Below are 15,133 nucleotides of genomic sequence, written 5' to 3' on the forward strand. Positions count from 1 at the left end.
GCTCTTCATCTCAACACACAAAAAAAATTATGGGCTACCTACACCAAAAAAATCATATAGCAGAGCAATGAGGCACTAGTAGGTCGCCTACCCAAGTAACTCAAAACCATTTTAGAACATGTGGTGAAGGAGTCAAAATATTATGAAACCATATATGAAAAAGTAATACACTACCTGTAGTTTTGAGGAGCCAGTCAAAAATAAAATTGTATTTTTTTTTACCTTTCCAATCATTAAAAAACACCTATTTTTTCAAAATATCAATCTAATTCTGCCTCCTCCCCTTCTTTAATAAAAAACAAAAACTTCAACATAAAATATAAAACATATTTGAGGTCATTTAAAGTAACTCACAATTTTGTTTCTACTTGGAAGCAATTATAATTTGAGATTTGACATACCTTATTGGACCCAAAGATCCCAAAAAGGCCAACTCTCTTCTTAAGTTTCCCTGCGGATATTGTGCCTTTAACTGTGGCCGAGTCCGTCTTATGGTAGAGTGGATGGTGCTGGAGGTGACCGGATAGCGTGGCAGATGACTGAGGAGCCAATGTGCCTCCAACTCCTGGGCCACCAATACCCGCACTGCCCACTCCTCCCACACCAATCCCATTCCCATCGCCTCCATTGCGCAATGCACTCAGGTCTTCAAATGGGAAGTCAGTCGGTGGGGAAAATCCAGACTTATACCTCTCTATCACTAAATTTGTATCCTGATATCATAAGGAAAAGATGAAATCCTCCCATCAATACAATATGCCAACACATAATGTACCCAGTAATATATCACCTTAGATTAGCTATCATGAAATACCAAAATAAATATTGAAAATTTGATTTCTAGAGAAATAGGTGGAAGTATTTATAACAATAAAAAATGGTAGTTATAGAAAATAATTATATTTTAAGTGCTGCACTGTCTCCATATCCTTAAGCAATGTTAACACAAATTAAAACAAATTCATTCCAGAATTATTTTTTCATACGGCTATTTTTTTCATCAGTGACTACTTTCACTAGCAAATTAGTTTTTCAATAGTATAAGGAATTTTTGATCATGATTTTAGAATAAAATGACAAAATAACGGAACAGTACATAAAACGCGGAAAAAATTGCTTCAACCACTTTACTTCCTACAGAATGTACCGGCAGTAAAACCAACAAGAGTTGTCAGGAAGATATTTCAGCAATCAGATATCCAATAATTTCACTTCTCTTGCCATTCAACAATTTGCTAATTATTGTAAATGTTTTTTCAACACTGTCCCAACTCAGCAAGTGGCTTGGAATCTTATCTAATGTTCATTCACATTACATTTGTCCACTAAGCATTTTACATGCAAATAAGCTTTGTTCCATCAACATAAATGGCCATAATTAGAAAAACCATTGGCTATCTGATCAGATGATCCACCCAGGTTTTTTCAGGATTATGGGTTAGTTGCCTCTTCCAGGAGGTGTTGACCTGTTCACTTCCTTTAGCCTGTGCATCAATAATGAGTCAAATTTGTGTAGCAAGAAGTAGTACTCATATTATATTCGTACATAGGTATGAAATCATGCATGAAAGACAGTATTTTACATGACAAAGACAAAAGATTTGTGAGCCCAAGATTTATCTGATGTGCCATCAGAGTATATGATGGGAAGACATAATTCTGATATCTAGTGAAGTTAGAAAAAACTAAAAAGCCTTTTTTCTTATAACCAGTAAATATGACTACAATCTTAGTGACACTGCAGAAGATCCAGGCACTCCAACTATGTGGGAAAAAGTCGATTTTGGGAGAAATTTTTACTTTTAATGGGAGAGAAATCAGTCCTTGAATATTGCGAAAGTATCCTTGCTGTAGTCTCATTATTTCTTGGGAACAAATTTTTTTTATTATATCATGTAATGTATTCAAACCTTTACAACCAATAAAACAAAAAAATTGAAAAGATCTCCCTAAAAGGTAAGCGGTTAGATATAATCATTGCTAAAATGAAACAAGATCTTTTGTAGATTATGGGCATTAAGAAACAATGAAGGAACATTTGGAATATTGTCCCTTACATTGTAATCAACATATCCAGAGAATTATTACCTAGCAACAGATTGGAATGAGTGTGAAAAGGGTTGTCCCATAGTAACAATGACAGAATTTTTAGTTCAAAAGACAATATAAAATAAGGCCTATTCTTGAATACTTCATAGAGAAATTTCAGAGCCTACATACACTGGACCATCTGTGAATCACTTGATCCAGAGGCAATGATTCACTCTATGGAGCAGAGGTTGAAAAATCAGATCATATAACACAGCTGAATTTATAAAATAGGTATTATTTGCTAACACAGTTGATGAAGGTGATTCTACTTACATTTTTTACCCTAGAAATATATATGGGAGAGGGAAAAATGTTAGAAGAAGCTATAATTTCTCTCTTGAAGCCTCATTTAATTCTATTGCATCATTTACATTGAGACAATCATTATAACATTATCAAAATTACTCTATGAACAATATAACTAAGAAATATATATTTTAAAATACATGATGGCACATTTCAAAACTGAACATTGAAAAATGCCAGAACAGGGCACTATAAGGATACTCCAAGATGCAGCATGATAACTTAAATTTATGACAAGTTAAGCTCCCAGGGAAGTTGTCTATATTTGTTATTATACTATAAATATTATTGTTACCTAGTGGTTTTCAAAATTTACTGTCTACTGTGTTTATTGATAGCCGAATTATAATAAAAGATAATTTAAATTACCATTAATTGATGGTTTTTAAAATTCAACAGGCATAAAAAATTGTCCAGAGAATCATCCTTTTATCCAAGTATCCTTTTGAAGGACCCTTTTTCAAATCAACCACTGAAAATAAATATAATACAATAATCTGTAACAAAAAAAAATCATACCTCCTTCTCATTTATTTCATCCGCTGAACGAACAATCCCATCAAGACACTTGCTGATTATTGGTGCAACCTTTCTTTCTATATCTACAGTCTGCTTCATAAAATTCCTTATGTTTTTCACCCTCTTCTCATCCAATTCTTGTAATTGCCGAAATACGTCGGGCATTAAAACCTGGTAATGTTGGGCCTATAAGTGAGAGAATAAAAACTCCAAATCAATTACCGAATACTCCAAATGATATTCAACTTTGCAGATAAATTCAATATTCAAAAAAGGAATCAATGGAAATAAACCAAAAATTCTTTCTGCGAAAACATACCTGCATTTCATTTGTTCGCTGAAGAAGGTGCGCATAGTCAGTGCGTGCTTCATCAGAGAGTTGCTGTTTGATCGTCATATTCGTTCTCTGTTTCTCAACCTCGGCGCGAGAGAGGTTGAAATCCAAATCTGCTTTCTGGAAAGCCTCCAGAGCTCTCTCTGCCTCCTTGAATGACTTCTCATACGCACGCTTGGACCGTTCCAAGGCAGCAATTTGGGCAGCCAGGGAATTTGTCATCCGAGAACCTTCTTGAAGGTGCTGAAGGAGAGAGTGAAGACACCACCATTGAACTCAACAACAACAAGAGTTGTATCAACGTTTGCAAACAGAGAGAGGTGAGGCTCTCCATACAAAGCTTTTGAAACTTCTACTGCAGATTATGGGTCCTGATGGAACCTTTATTGTAATTTTACCCTTACTGACGCCTCATTACACTTCATAACTGAAATGACATCACTAGCATTAAACAGTACATAACTGCAACATTTCTTAAACATCTTTCACATAACTGTTAGTTTCTCTTCAGTTTTTCATTATCAGGTTTTTCTCAATTATTTTAGTTGATTTTATCACAATGATACATTATTCTATGCTAGCGAAATCATGTCTAAGCCTACTTCAGGGTCAAAAGGTACAATTGGTATTACTGATTAAATTGAGGTGAAGGGGGAGGTTGGCAACTCTAGATTTCAATTTCAGACTTTTTCCTGATTTTCCCAATGAACTTAACATCTTTTTCCTTATTTTTTCTTTTGTTTGCAATTTGATTTGGTACTTTTTGTCAATTATACCTCATTGCTGCACCTACCATTGGTATCAAAGGAGTTGGTTATTCTACAAGTGGCTATGCTTTTTGTCAGGCTTGCATTCATGATGACCGATGCCAACCATGAAATTGTCTCACAACTGTGAGTTACATCATTCACATTGGGAATTCTCAATTTTATTTTGAAACTTTATAATTCCCTCTACCCTACTTTTTTTCTGAAAATTTGAAAAAATTTAGCAAATTCTCTTAATTTTTCTCAATATCCTTACAGAGGATCCATACCAAGGGGGTTGGATACTGATATTTCAGAAAAATCAAGGATGTTATAACTAGAGCAAACCATTCATGAAAAATAAACCATAAACACAGTAATCAACCCTAAGGTCGGTTTGGTAGGTGATGGTAGAGTTCACCCAGTACTAAGCCCGATGGCGTGTGAAATTCACACATCAGGGTAGGGGGGCCAGTTCCTTTCCCTGTGCCGTTTATGGTTTCCCAGGAAAATCTGGTACCCAAAAAGTCACATAGCTGCAGGTGCCCAGAGTGCCATGCCCGGGAATCGAACCCGGGACCCTCCTGTCCGCAGTCTAACGCTCTACCCCCCGGACTACCGCGACCCACTTATGAAAAATATGTTTATGAAATCATCCAGTTAGATGAATTATGTGAACCCTCATCATGGATTCTGTACCGTGAAATATTATGGCTATACAATTTTTATTTCAAGTCTTGTAATTAGAATTTGGCTATATAGTGGCTGATTGTGGTTTGACATTGGATCTAATTCTATCAATTATTTTAAAAAATAACAAATTTCAAAAAACCAAATGACAAGCTTAGCCAGGAGGTTCAATCTCCACTAGATCCAAGACATTTTTTTCCTTCAATTTGTGGGCAGCATGTCATAATAGCCTGAAATAATTATTTTTGAATGTACCTGGCTTTCTAAGATATTAGAAATCATACTAGGTCCAGCAATGTAACTTATGAAAACTGACGTGAGTACCAGGGCTGCAATAATTGTCTCACCTTTTTCCTCTCCTCTTTACAGTCTTTAACAAGGACATTTATTTCCCGAATAACCTGAGCTTGAAGATTCTCAGCTACTACCTCATGTTGGCCAGCTAAATCATTGATTTCAGTCATAGCAGCTCGAAAGGCACGACAGGTACTGTATCTAGAAATGAAAATATCATGATTAAATTTTTGGTTCATACAAGAAAATAACAAATCATATATGCCCAGAAAATATAATGCTTAGCATAATTTTAGTGTTAGAGCGAGTTGTGATGGAGAAAAGACACCACAAAGATTGACTCATCAATCTCTAGAGGATAGCAATTAATTGATCTTTTCAAAATATTTGATAACTAGAATATAATGTTGATACATTATGGAAGCTTCTGCTGATATAATAACGAATCCCATAATTTGAGTATCAATTTCCTAAAAGTGCTAATTAAACATCAATTAAAATTTATCAAAAGCTATTTAATTAAAAAAACTTTAAGACTAGATAAACTTGTGGACAAATTCACGATGATATACAAATGCAAAGTACAGTTTGGGGCACAATGAAACATTCAGGTCTACAAAACAACTTAAAAAATCAATGGAAGCTGGTTGAATGAATTGCATAATTAGTGTAATATCAGAGACGTAATAACCATTATAAACATTTTTTCCCAAGATACCTGCCACTAGTCAAAATAGCACATTTTGATCAGCGGTATTAGGCCGTGGAAAACACCTGTACACTTAAGCGCGACCAACTTCATGCAGCGTTTCATCCTGGAAAGTTCCAGGGACTGAACTTAACCGGTTGCCAGCAAAGGCTAAAAGACGTCACTGCTCCAAAGGAAAAGGCACCTGAGACGTAGGACTGAAGAAATGCCCCCATCGTCATCTGCAACATTTTCCTCATTTGAGCGGTTACGAGTGCGGGGCCTCGGAGGGCGGGAGACGAAATCGCCGAGAGGGGAGCATTTATTTCCTCTCTCGCCCGTCTCCTCTTCCGAGGACGGATTCCAACATGGAAACTTGCGCAGGAGCTGCCCGGCCGGTGTGCGTCCGACAACCCCTCGACAGCCGCCGCCGATGGCGAGAAAGGGAACATCTCCAGAAGGGAAGCCACGGCGACCCGCGCCCCTCCCCTTCCCTCGGGCGAACACGCTCCCGTCATGACCATCCATCCCCTTCCCCGCGTTCCACTTGAGCATCTGCATCCAGAAGACATGGGAAAGAAGTGGAAAGGTAGAAGGGGAGAGGAAAACTAAGAGGGGCGTAGATACAACGCAAAGGTACGGGAACACCCCTGCGGACTATGGCGCAGTAAAAATTTCAATTTATCGTAGGTGGGTTAAATTAAGTTCAGCGCTAAAATCATCAAAAAAATTCGTATTTAAATCTCGAGTTTACGTGGTCGATGGCCACCACTTCTGGCGCGGAGCCTGACTAGGAAGAGAGGCTGAGGGAAAGAAACAGAGGGGAGCAGGGACAGGAGAACAGAGAAAGAGAGAAAGGAAAGGAAAATGAATGTAATGAATGAGAACGAACAAAATGAAATGAGAGAAAATCCACTGATCCACGGACCGTTGGGTGGAGGAAGCAGGAGGAGAGACAGAGAGAGTAGGGATCACACTCCGAAAGGCCACGCGTAGGCGCCATTGCTACGAACGACATTCTACTCGAGGAGAAGCCTTAAATCTGCTGTGATCAGAATGACAGGCGGTCTTCCCATCAGCTAAACTAGTTCTTGAAAGTCGCGTAGTTAACTTGAGCAACATGTTTCCCTTTAGCCATATTTAATAGGTAATCTAACGGCTAAAGATAAGTTTTGGGCGGTCATTGAAAGCCATACCCAATGCTGCCATGTTCCACAACATTTCTTCTGACTAATACTATTCCCTTACTCAATTCTTAGTAAATTAAATTCATTAAGCCCTCTTTCACATCCAGGGTCCTCGCTTCCCTAATAGCTCCCCTCTATTACTATTTTCGACACCCCACCACCTCTCATTATTTTCTCCATCCCCTTTTTTCACCTTATTATCTCAATGTATGTCTCTGTTCCCCTGAGATAATATTTCCATAACTTCTTCCTTTGTTTTCCTCACTGACGATCTCATTTTTTCCATCCTTCTCCACGTCTTCCATTCTTACACCTCCGTCACGTTCTCATCAGGTCGAGGATGTTTTTATTTATTTATTCAGTATAAGTCCGAAAACAGCACATTTAGGCCTTTACATCGAACTATTAACAACGATAACAATGTCACATTTACAAACACCCAAGCCCTAGATGGAGGGAAACTCACCCGCGGGAATCGAACCCGCGACCCTTGGAATGGCAGACGAGGACGTTACCCCGCCGCCACCGGGTCCGGCGATAACCGGCGTCCCGAGTATAACGCTTCATCGCGGAGTACATCCTTGCTGATGAAGGCCGAAGTTTGGAACGACTAGATTACGTCTACACATACAACACTACGGTAATAATCTCAAGGAAGAAGATCCTAAGGCCAATAAAAATAATTAAGAAGAACTTTTGGAGTTCTTCTTAATTATTTTTATTGGCCTTAGGATCTTCTTCCTTGAGATTATTACTTTAACAGCCAATAGCTCCACATCTTCCAACACTACGGTGATTAATAAAAAAATAATAATATAATCAACACTTCTTAATGCACACCGTGTTACAAAAATGAAAACATACCAATGAGTGGAGTAAAAATGACTTCGTATCAAGCACGACGCATTTCGATTTTAACATACGTATATCGTCATAAGCTACGAATACGATATAGTTAATTTCTAAATATTGTCGTGCATTCATACCTAAAATGATGGCTGGGAAAAAGGGGAGTGGAGGAGTGGGTTAGGTAAGGGAAGAGACATATTAGGTGGTCATTTTGAGTTGGGAGAAGTACAGAAGGACAACGCCAGGAGTACGTCCTTGCACAGCGTGACACATCGTCCGCAGTTGCCGATCCTTATTATGCCGAGTTTTTTAAATGACCCCAGCACATCCAATCCATGCTTTTACTTTCAAATGTCCGGGCCAGTTACAACCTGGACTCCGTCAGATTAGATTTATTCCTAGATTTCGTCAGATGCATCGCCATAAATATTGGCAGTTCATCAGTGACCATTTTTCATTTATGTTCTTCAACTCTACTTATGAAATTTCGCTCGTCTGACCCATATATGAACATTTATACCATGAGTAATGGCGAATGAAAACAATATCTTTTTAAACCAATGAAAATACACGTTAAAACTGCAAATAATTGATCCTACCACACACAAGAGTTAATCACACCGAGTGAGTGAGTGCCATTTTTTCAAAGTATGTCAAATTAATTCTTCTACAGATTATTAAACAATTATTTTAGAGTTTGTGTAATTTTATATAATTATATTCCTCGCCGGAGAATGTAGCATAACCGAAGATATTCACAAGCTCAGAGAAAACAAAAGCAAACATGTAGTTGAGCTGGCCAAGGCCAAGATCCAAATTCGAGATGAGAAAATCAGCCATTTACACAAATAGCAATCCGTTCAGAATCCTCTGATGGACAAGACGCACCCTGCATTAAGCTGAAACGCAACAACAAAGAAATAAAAACAGAACTACTCGGAATATAAGAGGTTCACGACCCTAAAATCGCAACCAACCTAGAGAACGAGGCAAAAAGAAAAAAAGAATTGGAGCAAGCGGCCAGTGAAAAGTGGGAGGAGAAAAGCAGTTGTGGAGACACTAACATAGAGGGGTGTGCCTTTGGGCGAACCGACTATCGGGAGATGGAAACGGTTGGGAAGGAGAAGGGGTGCTCAGTGAAAGGGGGAGACGGGTAGAGAGATGCTCGAAGGGAAGGAGGGATTAATTAGGACTACTTTCTTTACCCGTTGGGCAAGTAAGGTCGGACCAACGGAATATCGCTTTGCGAAAGTAGGAAAGAGTGGTTGAGAAGACTAGTTTGTTTTTCTTGTTGCCAGGACCGTTTTGTCCCCCTGGAAGAGTGGAAAAGGAAGACGAGGGGAAGGAGACGAAATTTTGGGGAAGAGGGAGGGGGGGGGGGTTCGACTCTCAAGGTCATTGCCGTCTGCGTGTCTTCCCCTCCCAAGTCTCGCCAGCTCGCATTTCGGTACGAGCGGACCACGGTTCCTCCTGGGCAAGAAGCGAAATCAGACCGCACGCAAATGTCCAAGGCAACGGGAACGTGTTTAAAGCACCAAAATTATCCCAGCTCTATACAGCTAAAACATTATATAGGTGCCAGAGTGAGCCGTTATAGAGATTTTCGTTGTCTTGAGTGACATGACTGAAAATATTTGAAACTTTGCCGTGGCTTTTCAAAGCGACTGCAACATGGGTTCGAATATTCGTTCAGTTCAAACGCTGTCACTTTAAAAATTGAATCACGACATAAAATAATAAATGTAAATCGGTAGTTACTACATTTCGCGACCATGATTAAAAAAATTAATTTATTATTAATACAATGCAATTTGGAAATCAGTCAGGTGGTAAGGTACAATTAAAACAATCCATAATTAGAAATTAGACAGGTAAATAGCCAAATCAAAACATCAGAAAGAAAAAGTATTTACAATTGTTTTACTCTTCTTGACGCTCCAAGCAATTACAGGATAATATTTTTAAAAACCATCCAGGTAAATTGTTCCAATCACTGATGCACTTTTAAAGGGAGAAATGCTTACTAATGTCACTCCTTTGATTGAGCAATCTTCACCATCACCAGACTTATTGAAACCACGCCAAAACCAAGGTAGAAATGAAAGAATTCGATCTAATAATCGTTCTTGCTGATTCCGTGATGGAGAAATTTGACCAAGTTATATTAGTACTGACATCGTTGTTACTTCATGAACACTCAGCCAATCGTTCAACCGGCGATGATCAAACAGTAATTACTCGGGGATTGCCAAGTAAGCACGAGAATTGACATAAACTGCGAACATACTGCAAGCCTATTTGGATAGAATAATCCAAAAGCTATTCAACTATATTATCCAAGTGGTGCACTATCACTTCCTTAATTCATTGAGTCAATTCCAGCCTCTCCCACCAGCAGCAATGGAGAGGAGGGGTCGGAATACTCTAGTAGGCAATTTCCTCGAGGACTAATAATGCCGTGTAATACTAAACTGTGTGGCCATCGACTTATTGGTACAAAATTTCACTGATTTTACTCCAGTATTACGAGAGCTGTTACAAATTGAAACATGTTAAGTCCGCTTACGCCTCCATCTGATGATGAAAAACACTTCCGCGAAGGTGCTTACTCAACTTGGAGAGCAGGAAAAGCCACATGAAACTAGGCGTAAACTCTGAGGAAGATGAAGAACACTTCTTTTTGATTTTAGTGAAATAATTGCGATTTCGCGGTACAGGTTTGATGCGTATTTGTTCAGTTGGCAAAGTGAGGGTGGAACAATGAAATTTCCAATATCTTTGACAGTGCTCTTACCGTTATTCGACGATCTTCTCCCAAATGGAAGCAGTGGTTTTAATATTTGCTTCCGTAAAAGCAGTGACTGGATTTCCAGATTCAGTATCCTTCGAGAGTGCCTCCCCTCTCTTTTAACACTTTTAAACCATCATGGGGATCGGGATGGTGCGGGGACAAACTTACAGGATTCCCACCGAGAGGGCACGGGTTCAAATCCTGGAGACAACAGCAACAACGCTTTTCGGCGGTATCCCGATCCCTACTTGAGGTACTTCGTGGACAGCACTTCGAGTGAGTTAAGGCGTCCGTCGGATGAGACGCTAAACTGCGGACCCCTTGGTACCTTTCGACTAGAGCAAGCTAATGCCGACGCCGGGTTTCTCTCCACCCTTCCTTTCCCATCCATCGCGAATGGTGCAAATGACCTTAGCTGTCGGTCACCTCCAATTAAAACTACGACTTAAACCATCATCTAGCTGTGCTATAAAGGAGAGCAGACGCTCCATAATCCTGCATAATTAAATATGCATTGGCTGAAAATTTGTTCAGGCGAAAGCCTGAGCCAGTCATTTGTAGATCAGCACGTAGGTCAAATAGTGGGTCTCTTAAGTCTTCTTTACCGTTGCTTTAAATGAAATAAGGTTCAGTGCTAGCAATAGTTTCTTTCACAAGAAGCAGATAGCATCGGACGGAACATTTTACAAGGGATTCAATATTAATAAAAAAGACGATCCTCGTTAAAAATTAAACAAAACCGTAATATCCAGGAAACATTATCTGTATTGGTGGTTAAATGCCGAAGTTTAAAAACAAAATCGCAGTATATAATCACCATATTCAAAGCACAGGCGTAGATATAATTATTGGGACAGAAAGCAAGTAATCCACTGATATGCCGACGGTGAAATTTTACCAAAATCCTTTTCAATTTACAGAAATTACAGAACAAATAGAATCGGGGGCGGTGTCTTGAATGCAGTTAAACATCCTTGCGTCAGCAGGGCTGACGTAATTCCGGGTAATAGTTTGGAAAGCGTTTGGTGCTCAATTAATAGTCGTCAATCAAAAAGAATTCATGTATGCGCATTTTACAGACTGCCAGTCAACAGAGACAATTCAATACTAGAATTAGATCAGCAAATCAAATGTTTCTTATCCCAACAAAATGATCGCAACGTTATAATCGGTGGAGATTTCAATGTCCCATCTCTTGACTGGGGCACATATTGTTTTAAAACGGGGAGTAAAGACAAAGATATCTGCGAATCGCTATTGAAGTCCTTTACGTTGAACTCATTGAATCAACTTGTCACTTCACCAACTAGGGGCGATAATATTCTTGATTTGTTAGCAACGAATATTCCCGAAAATGCCTCAACTATAGAAAATAAAGTAATTAGTGACCACAAGACAGTAAATGCTAAGTTTTCACAGCATGGGGTCCGAAATAAGAGACCTAAAAGGGAAATTTACATGTTTAAAGAAGGGAACTCTATTAGCCTAAAGTGCGTGCTACAGAATCAATTTGAAAGTTTTAAGCAAGACAGTAATAACTGAAATACTGAGAATACGAGGAATCACTTCCTTGAGATCACGCGCTCAGCAGTCAACAAGTTAATTCCCAGTAAATTTATAAAAGGTAACACGAAACCTAGATGGTACAACGTGGATGTTAGAAAACCATTGCGACGTTAAAGCCTATGTCACGCTAAGATGAAAAATATTAGGGTTGAATTCTCTAGCGACAAAAAGAATGAGATCACTTATGATTATAAGATATTCAGGGCGAATGCCAAGAATGAATTTCGGAAAGCGTTTCGTGAATTCAAAAGGGAAAGGTTAGCGGAATTTTTAAAAGAAAATCCAAAATCATTTTGGTCATACGTCAGAGAAGTTCAGGGAACTGTAAGTCAACTGTTAATTCACTCAAAAATGATGAAGGCGAAAGAATAACCAGCAGTTTGGAAAAGGCTAACTTAATAAATTCCTTCTTTCAAAGCATCCTCATCAATATCTTCACAGAATACCTCCGATAGCTTACCGAATCGGGCCGGAGAACGGATGCCCGAAATTGAAATCTCATATAATTGGATAGAACGTTTGCTGAAAAATATTAAACCTAATACATCCTCCGGGCCCGATGAAATACCCGCTCGTATATTTAAGGATCTAGCTTCCTAAACTGCGCCATATCAGAAATAATATTGAAAAAAGTCACCAATAGATCACAAGGTTTCCAGAGAATGGAAAACGGCTAACGTAACATCAATATTTAAAAACGGAGACGAGGAGGAACCGAACAATTACAGACCTATTTCCCTCAAATCCAACCGGTGCAAGGTTATGGAACATATAGTTGCTAGTTCGATCGTGAGACACCTCGATAATCAGGAGCTATTAATGAAAAATCAGCATTGTTTCCGAAAAGGTAGATCCTGCGAGACAACTTGCACTTTTTGTTCATGATATTCTTATATCGGGAGAGAGCAATGTTCCAGTGGACGCGTTTTTTCTAGATTTAAAAAAGTCTTCGACAAGGTATCTCATAGTTAACTACTCGCAAAGGTAGACGCATATGGCATAAATAAAAATAACCAGGGCTGGATTAAAGATTTTTTGAATGATCGGGTACCGTGAGTAATGATAAATGGAGTTCGCTCAAATGCAGTAGAAGTTACTTCAAGCGTTCCCCAGGGAAGTTTTATCGGACCTCTTTTATTCTCATTTTACAATATTAATTAATTATTCCTAATTATTCTTAATTACTAGTTATTCCCATTTTAATGGCATTTTAGTTTCTAATACAGTGATATTTTTCAAACAACTACCACCATCCCCAGCTCATGCCGGGCACTTCTGGGACCACCATTGTAAGATACGCTAATTTGCCGACGATAGTGAGGTTTATCGTGATATCCGTGATCCTGAGGACACATCAGCTTTGTCAGATGGCCTTAATGCTATACAATGCTGTTTCGACACTTGGCCATTAGAATTTAACTTAAAAAAAGTGCGCAGTCATGAATTTTTGGAAAAGGAGCAATTCCCACCCGAACGCCTGCTGCATTGGGAACACCGAAATGAAATGTGTAGACTCAATTATAAACTTAGGCGTTACCCTCACTCACAATCTCTCAAGGGTGAAACGTATACGGGGAATATGTGGACAAGCTAACACAAAATTAGAATTTATTAGAAGAGTGTTAGGGAAATGAGATGAAAAGGATGAAGAGAAATGTTATCTTTCGCTGGTTAGGCCTTATAGAATATGCTACTAGCATACGGGATTAGTTGCTGAATTAGATCGCGTGCAGCGCAGAGAAGCTAGATATTTAAAACCTTGTCATGATGAACTTAGTCGCGTATCCAAAATATGAGAGTAGCTAGGCTGGGATCACTCACGGAGCGAAGGTTAAATTACAGACTGAAGCTCTTGCGTAAATGGGAGGGAGGTCTCTTTAGCAGTGATATTGAAAATGTATTATTGCGTCATCTTAATGCGGTAGGAGAGATCCTGCTAATAAAATTAGAGAGATTACCAGTAGAACAGATAGATTTAAGATATCACTTTTTCCACCAACGATAGGCGACCATAATAACATTGTCCGATCGCGATGCTCGAGGAAGTTATTCTGGTGTGTATCCACCCCCGGCCACACACCCTAACGATGGCTTGCTGGGTGCATAAATAAATAAAAAGCAGGATTTCCATGGAATGTCGCGTGCTATAAATTATCAAATTGCAACTGCAGCCGCTGACGCGAAGTAAAATCAATGAAACTCGTACCACATATACAATTTACAAAGGGCTAACAATATAACTCTGAATTACACTTTTGAAAAATGAACTATGCTATTACAAATTTTGTGACCACTCCATACCTGATACAAGTCAATTTTCACATCTCTTAAAAATAGTTGTAACAATGTACACATAATGTGTGGCAAATGTTACGTAGTAAGTCAAAGTATGAGACAAAGTCAAAAAGTAAGCCAAAAAGTCAAAGTCAAAGAGTAAGCCTGATAAACGTGATAAAATAATAATTATATGAAACTAATGTAAACGTACCTAATTTACAGTGGCTATGAACTCGCGAGAAAACAATTCTAAAAGACGACATGGCGTAAAAATTTTTTCACGGTAGGGTTTATGTTCTCACTAGGTTGCATGGATTCAGCACGATGTGGCAAAAATGGCAATCCGCTCCCCATTTACTTTTATAGTCTCAAGATCAAGTTGAGCAACTCCGCTGTTATGCGGTTCTTGTTTTCGTAGCGAACTCTAAGGCCATCTGGGGATTAAGACTTTCCTCCTGGGTTTCCCTCAACCGACACTCGCTTCTGAGGCACTCGATTTGCAACTTAACTTGCCAGAACGACGGCATTAAAAGAAATTCAATGTCGGTTTCATTAAATTCGCTGTCCGTTCGCTGCAAAACTGTCATCCCCCAGTGCTCCTTAAAGAGGTCACTTCGGGCAGTGAAATCAACTACGGAATGGAGATATCTTAATGATGGGCATGAGAGAGGAAGAAAGTAAGCGAACGCCTGTTTTTTCGGGTCATATTTATTAATCGGACGGAATGATAGAGGGGATGGGCGCGTAGAACGGCGGTGGGCGCCCTCTTTCCGAAATGGGTCGTGTCGAGCGGCA

At 39.0% G+C, this 15,133-nt stretch overlaps 1 protein-coding gene across 6 annotated transcripts in view; it reads right to left on the minus strand.

Moving 5' to 3' along the window:
* The window catches only part of Cip4 (formin-binding protein 1-like Cip4), a 221,661-nt gene that overhangs the window by 26,266 nt on the left and 180,262 nt on the right, over window positions 1-15,133 (minus strand). For all 6 annotated transcript variants that reach the window (XM_071589329.1, XM_071589328.1, XM_071589325.1 and 3 more), the window contains exons 4-7: window positions 5,034-5,181; window positions 3,236-3,493; window positions 2,917-3,102; window positions 402-713 (exon numbers count right to left, since the gene is read on the minus strand). In XM_071589329.1, the coding sequence (XP_071445430.1) occupies window positions 402-713; window positions 2,917-3,102; window positions 3,236-3,493; window positions 5,034-5,181 (904 nt within the window). The remainder of the gene's footprint in view (window positions 1-401; window positions 714-2,916; window positions 3,103-3,235; window positions 3,494-5,033; window positions 5,182-15,133) is intronic.

Source organism: Hetaerina americana, unplaced genomic scaffold (assembly GCF_022747635.1).
Source record: "Hetaerina americana unplaced genomic scaffold, ioHetAmer1.1.p SCAF_36, whole genome shotgun sequence".
Taxonomy (NCBI): Eukaryota; Metazoa; Arthropoda; class Insecta; order Odonata; family Calopterygidae; genus Hetaerina; species Hetaerina americana.